This window comes from Epargyreus clarus, unplaced genomic scaffold (assembly GCF_041222505.1).
Source record: "Epargyreus clarus isolate Ecla_fem2 unplaced genomic scaffold, WU_Ecla_fem_2.2 ptg000018l, whole genome shotgun sequence".
In the NCBI taxonomy this organism is placed as follows: domain Eukaryota; kingdom Metazoa; phylum Arthropoda; class Insecta; order Lepidoptera; family Hesperiidae; genus Epargyreus; species Epargyreus clarus.
In genome coordinates, this window is record NW_027332226.1 from 8,289,097 (window position 1) to 8,311,644 (window position 22,548).

The following is a 22,548-nucleotide window of genomic DNA, read 5'->3' on the forward strand; positions in this document are numbered from 1 at the left end:
GATGGTTTGGGCTGTGCGTTGATAGATCACTATGTCAGTCAGTCAACTTCCAGTTATATATATTTAGATTACTCCGTATAATAAGTTACTGATTTAAAATAACCGAACCTTTTTCTTGTAGATCTAAACTACTTATACTAAGCAATATGTTTACATGACCTACTAGAGTTATTGAACTTAAAAAAAATAAGAATGACTCTATCGGAATTCAAAATTAAAAGTAGACACATAAAGAAATCAAAACAATCCAATTTTTTTCTTAATAAAAAGTTTCTAATCAGTAAGTATAAAATAAATCTTCAATTATATTATAATGCTGCTGAATATTTAGTACTTAGGTATTAAAACTTCGAGCCTTCGAAAACTCTAAATAGTGGTCACCTCACAAAAAAGTTCCCTCGACGTCTCTACAACGTTTAATACCATTTCCTAGAGTAAATAGGCCTTAATGACTTAAGCCCCACTGTTCACAACTTACCAACCAATTAGGTACTTTTACATAAACTATTTAACAAGTCGATAATATGACAGAATACATACATACATTAAAAAAAAAAGCATTCGTAGCCTAGTGGTTAAGAAACTCGGCCTCTCGATCGAGAGGTCCTAGGTTCAAATCCCAGGCCCGCACCTCTGATTTTTCGAAATGATGTGCGTATTAGAAATTAATTCTCACTTGTTAGAACGGTGAGGGAAAACATCGTGAGGAAACCTGCATACCTGGGAGATTTATATAAAAAAATCTCACAGGTACGTGAAGTCTACCGATACGCTCTTGGCCAGCGCGGTGGACTATGGCCTAATCCTTCTCATACTGAGAGGAGACCTGTGCCCAGCAATGGGACACTAATGGGTTGATGATGACATACCTAAATTATAAAGATGCTTTCCTTCAAAACTGTACTATCATTTACCATGTACTTTGTTCCAATCTCTTTTTTATAAGATCGAAGTAGCAATCGAGCATGCAGTGGTCACTGCCGCTCATACATGACTATTGAAGACCAATACTGGTGCCTTGTAAGCCAACCGGCATCTACAATATCACACCCTTCTACATTCCACAATATCAGCAACTCACCTGCTTCACACTGTTTATAAACGCATTAGTACGCTTGTGCCTTCAGTTCCTAAGAATAATAATAAGATAAGTTCATATAAAAATCTAGTAATAATATGTAAATTGTATATGCCATACGCTACATATGATTACAGAATTATCACTCTGCTCGTTGTAAAGTTCGAGAGAAAAATAATAATTCTGCTCTGTCTGGTACATCGCATAGTTTGCAAATAAATTTTCTTTTTTACTTGTTAGATTTACATTCCGTGGCACTGTAGTACTGCCTAGGTACTAAAAAGGGTGTAATCTGTTTTCCTCAGTCCCTTGAAACAAATGCTGTGTTTGGAATCTCCTTGGAGAATATATGTAGTAAAACTCTGTACATAGTTCGACGTTGTCACAATTTCCTTATTTACATTAGTACTGCCCTCTCTATAATACACTTTTATATGACGGAAATAACATGGATTCCGTCTCTCACTAAGTGGTTACTATAACTAAAATACAAGATTGAACGATATATCGAAATTTCTATAATACCGACCCTAAAACGGACCGTCTCCTATAATATTATCATATTGAAACAAGTTGAAATATCGATATGCTTCGTTTTAAATGAGTACCTATTTTATGTAGTAACGAGCTTTTTCCCGCGGCTTCGCTCGCGTTACGAAGTAATATTTTCATCCCCTATTTTATCCCCTTGGGGGTAGAATTGATCAAAATCCTTTCTTAGCGGATGCCTACGTCATAACATCTACCTGCATGGCAAATTTCAGCCCGATCCGTCCAGTGGTTTGGGCTGTGCGTTGATGGATTACTATGTCAGTCAGTCACCTTTGAGTTATATATACGAGTATTTAGGAACAGGTCACCAATATCACGTCATCTAAATTAATAATCCTTTAGTATAGAATTCATGTCTAGGTTTAGTACACATGCCCTGCTACCTCTACCTTGAGCACACCTATGCGCTTTAGCACTCCCTTAAAACCAAAACACAGTTGTTAAAACAATGTTAAACACTGCGGACTTAAAAGTTGACATCATCATGCAGTAGATACATTATATTTTTATATTAAACTAGCTGACCCGGCAAAATTTGTGCCGCCTCAAAATCTATTTATCAAATATATTTCGTATAAAATATAGCTTATGTTACTCGTGGATAATGTAGCTTTCGAATAGTGAAAGAATTTTTAAAATCGGTCCAGTAGTTTTTGAGCCTATTCATTACAACCAAACAAAGTTTTCCTCTTTATAATATTAGTGTAGATCATTATTATTTATAATATCTGTTGCATTAAAACAACAGCAATTCAATGCAACCGAAGAATAACAGACGAGATTTCCGGACAATACACGTAAATTGGATCGAGTTCAAACAAAGAAAGACTTGCAGAGCAAAAGCTCACTTAAATTAATTTGGTATACCTTACGTTCCATTGCATGCACATGACTCATTCACGCGAAGAGGGCGTAACAGGTCGACCTCACTTCCAGGTCAGTCCAGGTTGAGAACAGCGCACAAAAAAGAGCAAAAATACAAAATTTTGCATGAAAATAAGCACGCTCACTATCTTATATCCAGGTTTTGTAATTATAACTCGAGGTGGTGTTTTCGACCTACTAATCTACCACCGCGTTTCTGCCTGATAGCAATAATGCCCGCAATGTTGTCCTAACTGAAGAGTGAGATAGATACATATGTGAATATTGCAATATTAGATGGACTCAATTTCTATGATACATTGGACCTTTACTACGACTTAAGAAGTCGACTTAGAGCACACTCCGACACCTTTGTCGAAATATTTTGTTAGGGTAAGGTTACTCGGCAATAACCAAACCATAGTAGATAAGTACAAACCATAGATACGGAATTTAACAAGATTAAATAACTTTTACTCAAAGATAAAAAACGGAACCGATATCCTCTACAACACATTTCCTCACACATAGCGAACATTACATAATTTAATTAAGTAACAAAAATGCAATTCATTAGTTACTAACATAACTACTACTATGTTGAGGTGCTTCAAATTAATGATTCAAGCCACTCTGGCACCCTGAAGTCCACTAACGGTCTTTTGAACTACCACATAAATGACATAATGTAACACATTTCAGGCTTTCAGCCAATTTCAATTACATTTACTACCACTTAAAACTCAATTGACATTGACAATAAAATTAAAACACTTGTCGAATCATAGATAAAAGATTTCTAGTCTTCCTAGTACTAGTCAGATATTAACTTAGGTGCTTTGTTATTTTAAGTGTTTTCATTATATATCAATAATAGGTATAGCACGAGTCGATTACAAAAACTTTGAAAAAAACCGAATTAAAATTAATTTAGTAATAATAATAAAAATAGCTAAAGGTTTTGAAGGTGGTAGAACACTTTGTGCTTCGACTCCGGCGGCACCACCGCCACACCTATTTCTATCTAATAACAGCAGCGTTAGGCGCTGCTGTGTTCCGGTTTGAAGGGTGTGGTAAGGGAGACAGACTTTTCCGAGGCGTTCCAGCTTAGTCCTCAAGGGTAGCAGCGCTTCTGTGGCCGACCTCAGGTAGGAATATCTAATCCTATCTGGGGTTGATTACAGATGTCCATGGGCGGTAGTAGCCACTTACCATCAGGTCGACTGCAAGCTCGTCTGCTACTATTATATTATATAAAAAAAGCTAAAAGCAAATAAAATAATCATAATAATAACAATAAAGACATGAATGAAGGTCATCATCAAAATCTGTAACATAACATGGTTTTTACCTCTTGAACTAACTATAAAGAAAGGAGAATATAGTTAAACGCTGTTTTACTTCCTTACAGAATACAAATGATTGCCAATACATGAGTTTTCTAAGCTATTCTCTTTTGCTTTTTTAATTTTTAAAAAGACCGCAGTGTAAAATTTACATAATCTATTTTTATAATTGATAAAATGAACATCCTTATCGTGTGCCTATTTGTATGTCCTTAACATCACAGCTCATAACAGATGTACTAATCGAAATTATTCTTGGTTATAATTAAAACAGTGCAGCTGTTCGAAGAACATCAACATTCTTTACTAATTAGAATCGCATGTATTTAAAATGTTTAGTTTAAATTTTCGTATACCTAAACCTAATTGCCCCATTTCTTTAGCTATACAAATATGAACATAAATTTAATTTACTTCAATTCTCATACGAACAGCTACCTAGATTTAACTTATTTGCATACCTATTCTGTGACATTAGTACTATGAATTTCTTATAGCCGTGTCGTGTGTCGTGTGGGTTAACTCATTAGAGTGACATAAATCATACCTCGTTAACACATGAACTCCGCCTACGATTCAGCATGTATGTACTAAATACCGCAATATTTTTTAATACTAGGTATGTATTTAATTTTAAAAGGCCTGAAAATGGAATTAAGAGTAGAAAACATTGCAAACATATTTAAAATTTTCGTTATATCTTTTTTAAAAAGATACATTTATAGTTACGTTCACGTCGAATTGAAGATTTGAAATATTGACTTGTTGCTGTAAAAGTTTTATCTATGCATCAAGAAAATCGATAACATAATAATGTGGTAATGATATATTATGACCTATTGGTCCCAAAATATATGTGGGGAATACATTCGTATCCATATAATATGTTGGCATACAATTTTTCATGTAACCGATATAATACTAAACAGATTAACTTCGACCTGAAACCAAATTAAGAACTCACTGTTAACAATTCTATTTTTCTTCCGCGTTTCAAGCATTTAGTAGCTAAGCGTTAAAAGTCTTAAGTATCTAAAACTTATTTCTCTTCCAGATCGCGCTCGCTACGGAGAACTCAATAATCCTGCAAAACTTGGATTTCGCAGCAAGTGGCACCTATTCGTGCGAGGTCTCCCTAGACACACCCATCTACACGAAGGCGTCGAGTGAAAAACAGCTCACCGTGTTCCGTACGTTCGTTATTCTAATATTTTATGTACGTGTACTATACCCCTGAGTCGACTCGAAATTTACTGGCACGTAAACGGAAACTTGAAGCAGTCAAGCAGAATTTGTCTTAAAATCTTTGTAAAACGTGCGTAATAAAAAAGCGACACACATTATTACTGCTTGTATTATTATCTGGCTTTCGAAGATTTACAAAAAGTGATCGTTAATTAAAGTGATAGTTAATCAATGCTTAGAAAATCAAGGGAAGAAGTCATTAAACCTCCAGCGAACAGATCGTTGATTTTTGTGGGGTCTACATTGAAAACTTTTCATATTATTAAGAACATTTGATTTTATTATTATCCTTCAAATAAATCAATACGAAATACTGAAGGGTATAAAGATTCTCTATATAGGATAGGTTCTACCTGAAGCCGAACACAGATGCTTTGTCAATTCTAAAGCCTTAAGATGATCATTTAATATGTAAGGCAGCCGTTTTTTCTTCACGGTGTATTCTTACTTATAAATGCAAATCTAAAAATATGTTAGTGTAAAAAGTTTCACGTAAGAGCTAATGTTTAATATTTCTTAATTTTAAATTAATGCATTTTAAATACAGCGATAAAATGTCGTAGATAGATAATACCTGTATGAAATAACCACCATTATCCAAGTGTTCCAGATTCTTATCGATTTATTATTTATTAGCGATCAATCACATTTTATCGAAAGTGTTATAATAAATGCAATAAGTAATAGCTATAAACAAAATAAAACGGTCATAAACCTTTGTCATGTATTGTAGGTGTATTTTATTACGTTATCTGAAATGAGTCCTAACTATACACGTTATGTTATAGACATATTCATAGCAAACAATGTAATAATTGTTATTTTAAAGTCTTTAAACATAATATTATTTTGTTATTTCTTCTATTTAGTAAGCTCATTTTGCGAAGTATATTATGTACATAACTACATAACTGAACTTGTGATTGTTCCATAAAGCGTTAACAATGAAGCCGGTGCTTAGTGGTCAGAGGGGACAATTCCAGGCACATAAAATTGTTAAATATGATAATGATGAGACCAGTAACGCGTCTTGGTCATCTGGATTGAAGGATAGCTTTCTCCGCCGGCACTTGTAGCAGTTATATTGATGAAGAAACCAGCGGTATCTTTTTATGGAACCGTGATGTTTAAGTCTAAGATCCTAGACATTATAGGGAGACAGAGATTTGGTCATCATCGTAAATCTATTGGATCATTACATCCTGAGATAACTTTTGATGAAGGCTGACACTTTACTGATAGTTTATTATGTAAATGTTAGAAGCCGGCTCGTAAGCTGTCTATAGTAATAAACACAAATTACGCTGCCCAGAAAGATGAAGAAAAGCCTTTGCGTTTGAAGGCATTGCACAAGGGAGGTACCTACTAACACTAGAGTGACTGTCGTAGTTTTTACTGGTAAATCTAATGACATCCCTCCCAGAAAAATAGAATGTATAGTAACCAAAATACCAAAACCAAAAAAAACACAAACATTCTAAACGAAATTTGAGTTAGTTTCAAGATTTATGATAATTTGACAAAATTTTCCGGCTGGCTGGTACAGAACAAGAAACGGGAAAGCCCTTAGATAATCGTTTCAATATCAAAACCTTTAATCAGGCTCAAAATTAATCCTAAAACTCGTCCCGGCACTGGCTTACTCGTATCTAATGTGAAAAACAAAATAGATACATGATTAGAAATTATTTATGATATTTATCATCAAATTTGTTATCGACGTAACTTTTAATCCAAAATACAAATATCCTTTATTTGCTATTATTTCAGTTGATACTGTTGTTATTTTTAACATTCGAAATCTGAAGTCAACGAAACAACTTTGATTTCATTTAAATTTTAAAATAATACCAGCGTCATTTACAAAAGTAAAAGGAATAAAATGTAAAGCACGGATTTTCGCGAGGGCTTTTCGTTAGCGCAATTCAACGGAATTCCCAAGGAGAATTACATCAGGGAAGCCGATGAGAGAAGCCAAAGTAAAATGAATATGAATAATCATATGATTAAAAATTTTGGAACAAACGGGAATTGGAAATGATAACAGCTCCCATAAGAATGGTTGACGCCATTGATAACTAAAATTGATGGTTACAGCGTACTATATAGTTTGCTTGGCCACTCCATCTGCGAGTTCGAGATTCGAACCAGACTGCGGCAGGTACCCCTGATTTTGAAGCTATTTGCGTAGTGGAAATTAATTATTTATCCATTTGCTTTGTCAATGAAAACAACATCAAAACAGCATAAGAAATTACATACCTTTATTTTTTTAAGTCGACAAATGTACTAAGTACTGTACTAAGTAAATGTATACTAAGTACTGTACTAAGTCTACAAATCTGTACTTATATAGTCATTATAGTGAACTATGACTTAAACCGTGGGACAATAACGGGTCGACGAATACTCTGTCAAATTTGAATGCATGAATGCTTAAAGATTGCATAAAATATAAAATAGAAGTTGATTAAGTTTTACTTCCAATATATGATTACTTATACGTATTATTTGTTAGTTACAGAGTAATATAAAGCGTGTACAAATTGAACACTTTAATTAACAAAATTCCGGTGTTATATACCTGTTTTCATTAAATAAATAGTGTCAAATAAACACATCGTTGTACGAGCACATTATTTATTCATTAACATAAATTATAATTCCTTCCGGCGCATTAACTATTCAGCAACGTGGACGGTCGACGTAATTAGGGCGATCAGTCTGTCACTGCCCTAATGCACTTGTGGACAACGGCTTGAGTTATTGTTTTTCGTTGTGTTATGGTAGGTAAGTACATCAAGGATGTACCTACGAGTACCGGGGGAATGTACCTACGGATACCGTTACAGGGGTGAAGTCCGCGTAAAACTGCTAGTCCGCTCTGTATATAGAAAAGAAGCGCGTCGCCATAGCAAATTGTATGCTAGTCCCGCTCGCAACAACTTCAGAGCGGACTAGCAGTTTGGTGATAACTATAACGATTCCCTGAAATACAATTATTTATCCAAAAATCTAAAATTTTACAGTATCTAACGTGGACGCGCATTATTAATAATCGATCTATCCGATTTTTGTCTACCAAGCATAAAAAGACAATTTCTAGGAGTTAGAAATTAATTATTAATGACGCAGTAACATCGCGCTCTATAAAACACATGACTTTTTAGGGTTACATACCCAAAGGGTATAAGCACGCGCGATGATTATATTATCACATTACATATGATGACATGATCTAAAAAACGGAACCCTATTAGTAATACTCCGCAGTCTATCCGTCTGGACGTCTGTCCGTCTGTCACAGAGCTTTACTCTGGAACCGTAACAGATAGACACTTGAAATTTTTACAAATGTTTATAATAGTGGTCACTATAACAACAAATACTAAAAATATTAACTATTCAGAAGCGTGGACCGTCGACTTAATTAGGGCGATCAGTCTGTCACTGTCCTAATGCACTTGTGAACAACGGCTTGAGTGATTGTTTTTCGTTGTGTTATGGTTAATAAAAGATGTACTGTTACAGGGGTAACCTTCCCTGAGACTCAATTGTTTATCAAACAATCCAAAATTTTACAGTGGTATAGTCTGCGCCAAACTACTAGCACTGTAGCTGTAGTCGTAGCTGTAGCTGTAGTCTACACTGTCTGAAGGTGTAGTCACAGTATAAGGATCTATATATTTGAACCGTGGTGTAGTCATACAATGTGCTATGGCGACGCGATCTATTTCTATATTCAGAGCGGACTAGCAGTTTTACGCGGACAGTATCTAATGTGACCGCGCGTTATAGAACCGATTTTTGTGTATCAAATTCTAGGAGTTACAAATTGATTTATACATAAAAATAAGAATCGAGTGATCAAATTATCGTAAACTGATTTTGGTGTTTCAGAATATACGTACCTAAATATCAATCAGGGACTTTTTTAATTGATTTATTTCGAAATTCAGTGACAGACATATTTTACTTAATAATATTTTATACATTTAGTATAGCACTGTAATAATTATTAGTATACTTACCTAAAAATTGTGTAATTTAGATCAACAGTCCGATTTGGCAAGCCGTCAAAATATGTCAAGTGGTTCAAAATTATGATGTACCTGTCGATTTTCCCCAATTAGTGTTATTTATGGTCCTCTAAATCTCAGGCACCACATATACCCATAACACAGTATACATACAATGTAAACACATATATTAAAACTCAAGCCATTATTTGCGTGCTGCTTATGACGTCATAAATCTAGATAATGTACCTTCTTACATGATACTTAGTCTCTTGTGTTAATGAAGACACACTGACTATATAAAGAGAAAAAGTCTATCCACACTTAGGTATTCTTATAAATTCGTCGTAGACGCGTTGGAAATAATAATTTCTAATACTAAATGTTTATCTTCAGAGATGCCAAAGATAATTGCAATAAAGGAATATTTTTTATTTAAAGGAATATTTATAAAAGGTACTAAAGTTCTCGAGAAATTAAATTGAAATCGACAGAAAGTATCAATTTCTGTAATAGTGTTGTGCACAACATCGGTGTTGCTTCTTCGCGGAGAAAACGGTGCAATGTTTTATTTCTTCGCTCGAACCATTTATCAAGCTCGGGTCGAGTAACAAATATTGTGGGCGCCTTTTTATTGAGAACAATTCGTTGCCGAACATTCTCGTAGTAAAACTTACTGGGTTTATACATAAACATGCAAAGTTTTAATCTCGACAAGTGATTTAATACACGCAACGTAATAACACTATCTCGTTATCTTGATTTATTTATTAAGGTGTCATGTTGTTGTTAAGCCCAGGCTTGAATCTTGGTATCTTGAATTAATAAAAATATCGGAAATTCTTTGTTGTCACAATTACTTAGGTCTGGTATTAATAAATAAATCTTTCCAATTTTTGTCCACTGGACTTTCACAATTATTTATAAGCAAACATTGTAAAATTTCGAGGTTCGGTAAATAAAACATTGGATAGATTGATTAATAGTAACGGGCGATAATCCTACTTTCACAGTACATATGACGACATGATCTAAAACACTGAATTCCGCATGAATATACGGAATGTAATCAAATTCGTAGCATTTAAAAGGTGTTTGTACTATTGCGTCATAGATTAGTAAAGATTACTCACTCCTAACAAGAAAATCTAACCAGTTTTGACAATAGAAATTGTCGCTGTCATCTATTTTCGTGTTTTAAAATTATTTAAAAAGTTTAGTTTTTAGATAATTTACGAATGAAACGATATTTCTCCGCACTTTTTTTTCGCATTCGTGTTTTTGCACCACTTAATTGCACATGTCGGCATTGTTCCGCGAAAATTACACCATGACAGCCATTGTATGGCTGACGCATTTGTCAGCCGTTTAAGCCATTTAATGGCTTCCTTCAATTACAAGGCGGTGATATCTATACTTATTGCGTACACAAATTGCGCGCACAAAAACATACCTTTACGACACATAAAATAACGTAAACAATATAAATATATACATAATATCCCCATAGAAATGCTTTAAACAATTAAATGGAAACGTTATACAAATAAATACATACCTACTGTTGTTTCCTCTCTCTCTGTTTGTTTATTTTCCCTCGCGTAATCCAATAGCATAGCAATGCCATATTATTATTGTTAATTGCATATTGTTTGCCTAGATGTTGGTTTTAAAATTTATTGACTAATTCAGAATGTTTTTAACTGCTTACAATTATATAATGCACCATGATTATTATTTAAAATTTATTGACTAATTCAGTATGATTTTAACTGCATGCAATTTTATAATGCACCATGAATATTACTTAAAATTTATTGACTAATTCAAAATGATTTTTACTGCTTGCAATTCTATAATGCATCATGAATATTACTTAAAATTTATTGACTAATTCAGTATGATTTTAACTGCATGCAATTTTATAATGCACCATGATTATTGCTTAAAATTTATTGACGATATCAGAATGATTTTAACTGCTTGCAATTTTATAATGCACCATGCATGAATATTACTTAATATTTATTGACTAATTCAGAATGATTTTACTGCTTGAAATTTTATTATGCACCTTATATGAATATTCCTGGGGCCAAGCTTCGCACCCTATTTACGTAAGAAACAATATCTTCTAGGAATATATTAATTTCTGTTGCTCTGCCAGTTTTTGTATAGTCATAGACTTTTGTATGCTGGACCGACAGGACCGGTCGCTCTAGGGCACACAATCACAATAGCCGCCAAAAATAATATTTTAATTTTCCTAACAATAATTTGTCTCGAAAAAATAAAATTTACGTAAAATGGAAGCCTTCATCAAAGAGCGCTTAACGATAATCGCGCTTCCTGTGTAAAGGGTTTATGTGTAAGGGAGGGTAGGTAATATTTTTATACACATCTGTTTTATCTTTCTAAGCATACCGTTTAATAATTATAGATATATCATTCACATTTCTACAGATAAGAAAATCCTCCGCAACACCAACACAACCGCCAAAAAATATAGGTATATACATATATATGTTTTATAATAATTATAGGAGTAGCATACAGTTCACCTGATGATAAGTGGCTACTGCCGCCCATGGAAGTCTGTAATCAACCCCAGATGGGATAAGATTCCTACCTGGCCGACCACAGATGCGCCGCTACCCTGAGGACTAAGCTGGGAAAACTACCTATGTCTCACTTCAAACCAGAACATAGCGGTGCTTAACATATCTGTAATTAGGTGTGGCGGTGATGAAGCCGAACCACAAAAGTTCCACCTTTTATAATTATAAAAATGTAATTAGATTACTAATAAATTACATGCTAACTTTTGAGCGCGAGTTGTTAGTCTTTCCCGCTGTGACCTTTTACATCGTAATAAAATCATTAATCACCGACTGTGACGTAGCCGTGGAAGCGGCGAGGTCTGAAAAGAAAATTCTTCAAGACAAATATCGGAGCTCAGCAGCCATTAGAGGTGAGAATGGAATGCTTAGTGAGGCGTTCGCGCCGCGAACGAAAGCGGAAAAACTTGAATAACAACTTAAACTGAAAGAGTAGGTAGGATATTAAATTTTGAGGGCCTTTGTTTACTTTTTAGAGTTTGGCAAAGCAGTGACATTCAAAGTCTTTTGAAGTGAAAACTTCTTTAGCGGCATTGTACAATATTTTTGATAGGTAAAAATGTTAAACTCGCGGCAGGACACGTGACCTGATCGAAACTTCGTAATACTGTCATGTTTGTGTACGATAGTGTAATAAATGAATAATGTATTTTACCTCAAATTATAGTACTTTTCTACTGATAATTAAAGTAATTCGTGCAAAACTATGCCCTAACCATTTGAAAATATCAAAAATGCACAACGGTAATATCCAAGTTTTCATTTCTTTCACTCGCGGGATGCAACCGGTTGATTTTTTTTAATGTAATTTATAACAGTAGGCACTGCCGCCTTGACACTTAAACAACACCAAGGACCTCGCCATGCATCACTAATATTGGAGGAAAGATCAATTTTCATCTTTTATAAAATCTCTGAGTCATAGCGTTCTGAAAATAGCTAAGGAATATAAATTTTCCATAACTTGCACACTCTTGGTAAAAAAGAGCAAACCGAACCGTGGAGGATCGAAAAGATCCTTCGGCTGCGGGTGGAAATCTAATTTTAAAATAACCTACACTTAATAACACACTAACTATATTTCTAGCGGAACCCAAACTAAGAAAAGTGAGTGTTTCAAATTCAACCAGAATTATCGCCATAAATTAATACTTCTATAGAATACGAGTATTGAGTAGGTACCTTAAGTAGGTATTAGTAATATGAAATGTAAATGTTAATGCGTATATATTTATCGTTAATCATAGATACTGTTATCAAATTACAGCAAAAAACATTTACCTAGTAATACTTAACAGAAACAAATAGGTAGGTATTATTTTCCAATTTAGGGTTTTCCAAAACCACCACAAATCCATTTAACGGATTTATATTTGTCATGAGGTAATTCGATAATACTTATCAAACAATAAATAAGTGAGTAAATATCGGTTTGAAATATGAAATTTTAATCCACAGATTAAAATGTTATTAACACGTTAAACTAATCATTTTCATTTATTAATTGAACACTTGCCATGATGACGTCCCAGCGTGATATTGACTATGACGTATATTTTATGTATACAGACTGGAACACAATGACAAGCGATAATTAAAGCGCACCAAATTACAATTATGAATCAAGCTGTTCTGAAATAATGGGCACAGCAATTAGTAGTGTGAATTTTGTTAACGTAGGGAGATAACTGATGAGCAGTCATAAGCATAACCTATTAGTGCAGGAATTTTGGCCTCCCACCATAGTTCAAAATTTCATAAACAGGAACTATTGTGATTACAATATTTAAACCACATAAAAATACCATTAATGATAATTAAAGTGAATTAAAATAAAAAGAGATATCACAACAAAATGCACTTGCCCTTTTAAATCATTATTCGCGTATTTAGTCTTCTTCGCCGCCCTAGCCAAAAATCGACAGAAAATATGTCTTATAATGCCAATACGCATGTTAATTTCGAATGAAAACGTTATAAAAAATAGGACAACTGTTACTACAACCTGCATTATCATTGTGTAATGTACACTATAATTAACATGATTAATTAATTTTAATTAGCTATTTTATAAAATAATTCAAATCTTAATTAAATTACAGATATGTAAGACATGATTATATTTTCCTTGTTATCATTATAATATGTAAGACGTAGTAGAATACTAATAATGAGAAGTTCATAAAGAAAATCTTAATCTTCGTATTAAAAAGCTTTACCAGATTATATTGATCGGACGTATGTGCGATAAGGATTTGTGATAAAACCGAAACAATCTTATAAATACCCGTGTAACTACCCATTAAGTAAACAATACAAAGTAGGCAGTAAATAATGGCTAGGTTATTCATTTTTATTTTGGTTTCCCTTTTCACATGGTGCCATTCCGAAGTCGACATCGACAATATAGGATGGCACCAAAAGGTTGGAATAAAAGAAGCACAAAGGATCAAACATTCTGAAGATTTAATTAGAATCGTCGGAGGATTTGTATCACCAGCGAACGCTCACCCTTACCTGGCTGGTATAGTTATAGACGTATTTGGAGTAAATTCCCCTTCAGCCTGTGGCGGATCACTTCTATCGCAAACGAGGGTGTTAACTGCAGCGCATTGCTGGAACGATGGACGAATTCAAGCTTGGCGTTTCACGATTGTGCTTGGATCATCATTTTTATTCCACGGAGGTTTGAGAATCGCTACCAGCGCAATTGAGTTACATCCAGCTTACAACTCACGGACTCTTGCCAACGATATCGCAATGGTCAGATTACCAGTTCGTGTGCCTTTTTCCAACGCAATTCGGCCGATAAAGTTGCCTTCTGGATTTCTACTGACTTTTGATTTTACTGGCGTATGGGCTAGAGCCTCCGGATATGGAAGGTACTCTGATTTATTTGCTCCTTCTATGAACACAATGGTAAGACACATCGTCCTTCAAGTGATATCGCAACAAAGGTGCAGACAAGTATATGGCGGTATGGTCTTGGATTCCAATATTTGTACAAATGGAACCGGTGGTGTCGGTATATGTCAAGGAGACTCAGGTGGACCGCTCATGGTGAGAAGTCAGGGAGAGGATATTATCATTGGTGTTAGCTCATTTGTAGCATTGGACGGCTGTGAGTTAGGATTTCCTTCAGCCTTCGCCAGAATATCAAGTTTTATTGGATGGATCAGATCGCACATGTAAATTGCAACAAAGACTTACTCTTTGACATAACTACTAATAGTCTCTACTGATTGGATTACAGAAAAGATTGTAAATACTGAGGACCTAACATTGTCACATATGACAACATATAATAGGAAAACCAAAAAGTAGATACAGCTAGCATAGGAGTATTCTCCAGGTAATATTGGAGCCAGAAGATTTTTTTGAGTGGAAGTTGGTTACTAGTCCTCCATAAGAGAAGAGAAATCTCTCTTTTTTTATTTTTCTCCGCCTAGCCAACACATGTATTTGGATTTTTACTATGTATAAAATTTTCGGTATGTAAACTTATATTAAGTAATACTGATACCTACTTTGTATTGTTTAATTAAATTAAATAATAAAATGAGGTTGAAGGTGAAACATTCTTTTTTTATCCTTATTAATGCAAAAGTATTATTTTTAACACAAGTATAATATAAAAAGGAAAGCTGTGTTTAAATCCAACGACAATATCTTTTACAAACACCGAGCAATCTCGCAAAGTAAGATTAATCACCGGTAGACGGATGAGAAATAAATTCAAAATATTAAAGGATCTCGTCATTTTTCACTAGAACTTAAATGTAAAATGCAAATACTTTTCATAGATTACACTATAACATTATACTAATATACACTATAACATTATACATTAAACTGCATAACACTTTATACTGAGCACAAATAAATTGCATCTTAGCATATTTCGAAAAGCTTTTCAAAATAGTGGTCTTAAAATGCCGACTATATAAAGACAGAAAGGAAATAGGAGTTCCATTTCTAGTGTAATTTTAATAAACTCTGTCTTTATCATTTCTAAATTCATATGCAAATAAGAGACTGGGATATTTGCTATTTCATTCAGTCACAATCACACAGTCATATGTACACAAACGCAAATTTCCATAACGAAATACGTATAAGAAATAAACGTTTTGAAAAGAAATTTCTATTTGTGTATGTAGTTTATTTATAGTGCGATAAGAGTCAAAGTAGCTACTTACCAGCTGGTAGAGTGAGTAGTCACGGTGCAATGTTTCAACTTAGTCTTCCGCGCTAATAATTCTGTGGTGATAGGACTTAGATAGAATCCTTTCAAATTACCATCACCGTAGTTTACCAAATAAATTTTAGATATTGCTCCCCATAAAATGATTCGACATTCTAGAAAACGACACACCGATCTGTCTAAATGGCTTTGTATTAGAAAATTACAATGAAATACTGTGCTTAATTTTCAGACTAGGTGATAATCATAAAAATATTGAGACAGTATAGGACTGATTGCAATACGAAAAAGTAGATAAAAGCCTAAACTGAATTCTCTTTAGATCCTCAGAAACATCATCCCCGAATTGACTTCCCAACGAGCTACCTCAGCTTCGGGGAGACGCTTCGAGTGAACTGCACCACCGCGCCCGCCCTCCCGGCTCCGCATATCACATGGTTTATTAATGGAGTTAAGGTAAATCTACGAAATACCTATAATACGAATACTACAGCAAAGATAGAAGGCAGTGAAAGCCTTTTTTTGTTTACGAGGGGGAAACCTTCAAAAGGTACCATATGCCGTGGGAGCGACACAGGGTTATGTGGGATACTTACCATACTAAACCAAGGTGGCCATCCTCGGCGCTGCGTTGAGGACTCCAGGATCTCCAAAGGAACGCAACCGGAGTCCTATTAGCGCGTTGCCCCGTCGGGCTCCGCTCCGTGAGCATGACGCTCGCCACTCCGTCTGGTGTGCACCACAGTATACGACCACACATGCCGCCGTCCCTCCCGGGGTCGCTGGCCTGGCGGTACGAGCTCCCACTCTTGCCACCCGCAACCCCGGAAGCCCCTTTTAGTCGCCACTTACGACAGGCAGGAGATACCGTAGCCCTATTCTGGTCCTGGAACTACAGAGACACAGGCAGTGAAACCCTAGTGATTTGAAATTCGGCCTGGCTATCTGAGAGTCCAAAAATTTTAATATAAAACTATTTGCATCAGCTTTCTGTACCTACGCACCTGAGAATTCTTTAAAAAACAAATTTTCAAAGGTGTAAATATTTTAAATCATAATAATGATATTTCTATGTGCAAAACTATTGAATCTTTCAAGAACGTTTCTGTGAAATATTGGCACTTAAAACTTGGCTTGTTAAAAATATTCAGACGATTCAAAAAGAAATCCGTCACTACACGAATACCCAACTATCTGAACACTTTTTAAATAACTTATAGGACATTGGTAGCAAGATGAAGAATAATAATTCAAAAAGGTATTCAATACGTAAAAAGTTGTCCGCATTTATGTTACTTCCAATACCAAAATTCCAATTTAATGCCAAAATTGTATAATACCAAAATTCTAATTTATTTTCACGCAATTTTATATTTTCTCTTTCCATATTATTTGAACCCAAAAGTTTAAAGCATAGACTTAGAATTTTTCGCTACACTATATATCTATGGTTTAGTGTGAAGTTTAAAAATATAAAGCGGTTAATATCATAATCCTTATACAATACTCTACTTAAGTTCCTACCATTAAAATATCATTGCCACAGGCATTATTTGCATAGAGTAGGTAAGTAAAACTCGTTGTAAATATTTCATGCTTATTTTTTAATTCAGATGGACGAGCTAGCAGCCCATTCGCACAAGTATCGTATTCCTATGGGTGAGAGGAATAATAGGCGACTGCAGCGCATGTACGAACACGACACGAGTCTCACTTCGCCGCCCCCCGTGTTAGCCTTAACTCATATGTCGCATGTGGCTACTAGACTTCCTGGGTGCAGTCTTAAGGAATCACAGGTAAAATTGTTCATTCTTACTTTAAGCTATACGGCAATTATACGGTAACGTAATCTATCACTTGAACTTAAAACTAAGTATCACAAGGTGTCATAACAATTACGACTAATCACAGAATAAAAGATTATCGAACTGTGCGAGAAAATTGTATATAATTTATTTGAAGTCTTTATGAGAACCCCATATCATTAATTATGATTAAGTATATTTTTAATATTGAAATTTGGTGGACACATAAAATATCGCCATCCACCACTTACTAATTAACACAATGCAATAAAGAATAAAAGTAAAATCGTTTTTTTTTTCTTTATTTAATAGAGTAATTTAATATTAATAGATAGCTTATTAATTTATATAATTATAATAATTATTTAATAGATAGCTGGACCTGAACGTATATATGTAACGCAATCTTTCAACTCCGATTAATTTTAAATTTTGAACACTTACCCAGAACCGATGACAATACACAATTTTAATAATTTTGTTCCATTCTCCTCATTAGCATCGATATACGATTCCCCTTGTGCGATTTTAGCGTGGTTTTTAGTTTTTAAATTATAAGTATTATTTTATTGTATTTCAAAGAGAAAAATGTTATTTTACAGATGGCTGAGATGAAAGAGGTAGAGGAATCAAACGTTATATTAGGTTCAAGCAGGCACAAAAGTCGTCGACCCAATCGTGGTCGAGATTTGTACATCACTATATCAGAATTACAATTTGTAGCAACTGGAAGACTGCAGGTGACTTGTGTTAGCACCATACCTGAATTCAGAAACATAGAAGATAAGTTCGCTGACGTTAGAAATGATACCGTTGTAGGTAAGGCATCCTAAGTATAAGTCGTTTGAAAATAAACCTAAATCAGACAGATCAGGTAGAGCTAGACTAGATTGTCTTTCAGCGTTCTTTAGTCACACTTAGTTAAATATTTCATAAATAAATAATAATTACCTAAATTTCAAAAATCGTATTATAACAAACGTCAACACTTATTACATCGTCGTATTGAATTGAAGTTGAATTAACTAGCTTTAATCATTTATATTTTGCTGAAATTGTTTTTCGAAATTTGCTTTTGGCGCTCATCCACTTGGCGTCTAGAGGGACCTCGTGCTACTGGCCGTTGTAGCTATTCTGTAATTCAGATTATAAATGCACTTTTGTACTTTACCCTAATGTATATCAGTCATTTCAGTATAACTAGTATAACAGATATGTATAACAGATAGTCCTCGCCAAACTGCTTCTCCGCTGTTGCGAGCAGGTGTAGTCATACAATTTGCTATGGCGGCGCGATTCATTTCTATATTCAGAGCGGACTAGCAGTTTTACGCGGATTATACGAAGGTATTGTTTATTTAATAAGTGTGTATTACAGCGTATTTTATTTTCAGTGGACGTCATACGACCGTCAACATTTTCGCAAGCGTCCACAAACACCACCACTATTGGTTCAAGCACGTCAAGAGCTCCCAGAATATACATATCGAGTTTATTGTTTTTAGTAATACTAATTTATTGTTCCATAAATGTTTGATATCAGTTTTATATTATACATTGTTATAGTTTACATGTAATTAATTTAGTTGTTTTAAACGGGCTGTGATAAAAATATAACACAATCACCGATTTTTCTTTATTATGCTGAATGATCAATTTCATAATTTAAGTAGAGCTTAAACTTAGGTAGATAAATATCATTTATTTATTTTAGGTTCTCGCTACGATCGCAAATATCGAATTATTAACTTAGGGTATGTTGTTAACAGCCAAAATACATGGTAGTGCAACTAAGATCTCCTTGATCGGGCGCGCGGTATAGATCAGCTTCTGCCGGCAGCCGATATGGCCATGTATGGAGGCTACAAGTAAACGGATTTTATACGGTCGCCGACCCGACCAACCCTATAAAAGTATTGGTCTGATCTATAAATATCGCCAACATATATAGTCAGTCCATAGACAAATATGTCTAGTCGGCTACTGTGTTGATTGGAGGTAAGTCACTGGTATGGCAAGTGCAATTATTTGTAGGTACCTATACCTATTAGTTTTAAAGTCATACATTTTTTTATACAATGAACGAATGCGCGTTGAACCAAGAAAGCATGCGCAACATCCATTTAAACGTGAATCAACGGTACAATCCTTCCATCCGTCCTTGTCGTAATAAGACGACGTGTACTAAGCCAGTTAAAGGCGCACCTTGATATATTAAGCTCGCAAACTTGGGCAGCTATAGTTAAAGGATGGGAATTCGTGAGTTACCGATGCATTAGTAGGTAAATTACGTAATGTTTATAAATAGGAGTAACTAAGTTAATGTACCCGAACAAGCTTTGTAAATTTTAAGCTTATTATTTTAAAACAATGAATCGGAACTTCATCGTAGAAACTGAATCTTTCGTCAAAATATTGCATTGGTTGCTAATTTTTTAATGTTGCCTGATAGCACAAATATAAAATTAAATAGTTAAAATAATTGAGTTTTAGGGAATTTTGTATTTCCCGATAAGAACAGACCAACAATCCGTTTGTAAATAAGGTTGAATAAAGAAAATATAACAAAATTGAAATTAATTTTAAAATACTACCTACCCGGGGTCAAAAAAATAACGCTTTTATGTTTAGATACTTTTAAATTACAAATTACTAGTTTAAACAAGCTCTAGATAGTTTAATTACCGGTAAATTTATAAGTATTAGCAACTAAAAAACAACATTAAATTGGACGATTGATCGCATTGGTGTACATCAGCGGTCGGCAATCGGCGGCATGCGACCCTCTGGAGGAAGCAAGTAGTGCTTCCTCCAGAGGGTCCTCCTAAAGTCTCCTTGCGGACCGCAGACGTTCCTAGACGGAACTTGTCGGACGGACGGAATTTATAAACAATTTATTCGTGACGACGGTTTTTGGATCAAAATATCAGTAAACACTATTTTGACGACCCAAATTTCAAACACTACTTCGGAATGCGGTCTGCTATTACATTATCTAGCTAGTAGGTATGTAGCCCATCTTGCCGCCATGGTTGCCGACTACAGGTGTACATATTTAGTAAACAACATTATGTGATAAAATAATGTTTGTCAAAATCGTAAAATACATTTGGTATAGTTTGGTACCAACGTCAATTTGATACCTCCAAATTAATTACAACGAAATCAATTACTAATTTATTTATTTTATTGGAGCAAGATCATATTCGAAAGATTATCATTGAATTTTTTATCTACCAGGTACGTATCTAAGAAAAACGTCGATTAGGTTGTACATTTTCTAGAATATATTATTGTGTACTTCTTAAAAATCTATTATCTATAATATACCTACTTGGGTATCGTTTCATATCATACTAAAAAATCCTATAAAATTATGTAAGTAGGTGCGTATTCAATTATAATTAATAAATGTTAATATATTATAGTTCCCGTCATGGATCTTGATTCTTGAGTCCTGTTTTAATAGACATAGAATAGATTGGCAAAAAAATCGTTTCATGAATTATCCATAAAAGTTTCTCTTTCAAGTGCAAAGCGCAAGTTGAGTTCGATTTTTTTTTTATGGGAAATATTAATCGTATTATAGGAAACAGTTGTAATTTATACGATTTTGCCGCCCTCCAAAAATGCCGCTCGGGGCAGATTGCCCCTTCTGTCCCTACCGGGCTCGGTAGACTACGCCTATGCCAAGGCACCTCTGCTAAGACAGATTTTCATTAAATTAAAAACAATAACAGTCCGATGTTAAAAATCCGCTAGTTGTTACATAATTATCTAAATCTATATAGTTTAATTATTAATGCTAAATCTCATTGGCGGGAACTATAAAGGATAGCTAACCAAGGATGAAATGAAATAGACATTAAGCTATGGTCACATTGAAATTGTATTTAAAAGATGGAAGCACGTGATAAATCATGATATTACATAAAATTACCATTTTCGTGCCTAGATTTTATTAAAATCGCCAAACTAATGACATATCATTGCTCCTTGGGAGACCCCATAGGCTTAAAGTGATTAAATATAATAATATTATTGTTATAGATATGTAACGATATGTAAAAGCAAAGAAGCGCTCCTTATTTACTTGGGAACAAATATTTTTTAGGGTTTTAGAGAAAAGTTTAGTATGTAAATACTTTTTTGCAAAGACTTGGGCTTAATATTATGTCAGTACGTAAGCTTTATTATAAAAGTAATGGACAAACCAATAATAAATATGACTTTCAATTGTTTTTCTTAAAATCGTACTTATTTAAAACAAGAATTTGTAAGGTCGATTATAAAGAATAGCAGACCCATAGCCTTTTAGTTTTACAAGATTTAATAATTAAATGCTACTAGCTAGCAACGACTTATTATAAAATAATCGAAGAAGAATTGTACATAGATATGTAATTAAGCAAAAAAGAAATTTGTCGTACTTATCTGTATCTCAATTATTCCAGTATATCCGAATAAGTACCTAATAGATACTTTACTATTATGTTAAGGCAAACTTGATTTTATTGTATTAAATATTGAAATAAACAAGATAAGAATTATTTTTGACTTTTATTAATGCAGTACCTTTATCAAAATTGAACAGGAACATATTTTTTGTGAAAGCCTCGTTATGTACGAGTAGGTATATAACAAGTATTATCTCAATAATCAGGTAAGTATAGCTAAAGGCTGTAGAACCCTTCGGGATGCGACTATGGCGTATATTGTACATACTCTAGTAATTAAGGCAGATTTATACAAACCATACTACTTTGGACCATTTATATACCTAATAATAGGTAGGTACGTCTCTTGATAGAATTTAT

At 34.1% G+C, this 22,548-nt stretch overlaps 2 protein-coding genes across 2 annotated transcripts in view; both read left to right on the forward strand.

Moving 5' to 3' along the window:
- LOC140749812 (uncharacterized) overlaps nucleotides 1-20,473 on the forward strand; it is a 158,461-nt gene extending 137,988 nt beyond the window's left edge. Inside the window, exons 4-8 of the mRNA XM_073083005.1 lie at nucleotides 4,895-5,030; nucleotides 16,249-16,382; nucleotides 17,540-17,722; nucleotides 18,334-18,550; nucleotides 19,126-20,473. Of these exons, the coding sequence (XP_072939106.1) occupies nucleotides 4,895-5,030; nucleotides 16,249-16,382; nucleotides 17,540-17,722; nucleotides 18,334-18,550; nucleotides 19,126-19,268 (813 nt within the window). The 3' untranslated portion in view covers nucleotides 19,269-20,473. The remainder of the gene's footprint in view (nucleotides 1-4,894; nucleotides 5,031-16,248; nucleotides 16,383-17,539; nucleotides 17,723-18,333; nucleotides 18,551-19,125) is intronic.
- Nucleotides 14,053-15,148, forward strand: LOC140749739 (brachyurin). The gene has a single exon (XM_073082886.1). It carries the CDS (start codon nucleotides 14,057-14,059, stop codon nucleotides 14,912-14,914), a length of 858 nt encoding a protein of 285 aa, XP_072938987.1. The 5' UTR covers nucleotides 14,053-14,056; the 3' UTR covers nucleotides 14,915-15,148.
- Nucleotides 20,474-22,548: the final 2,075 nt, after the last annotated feature.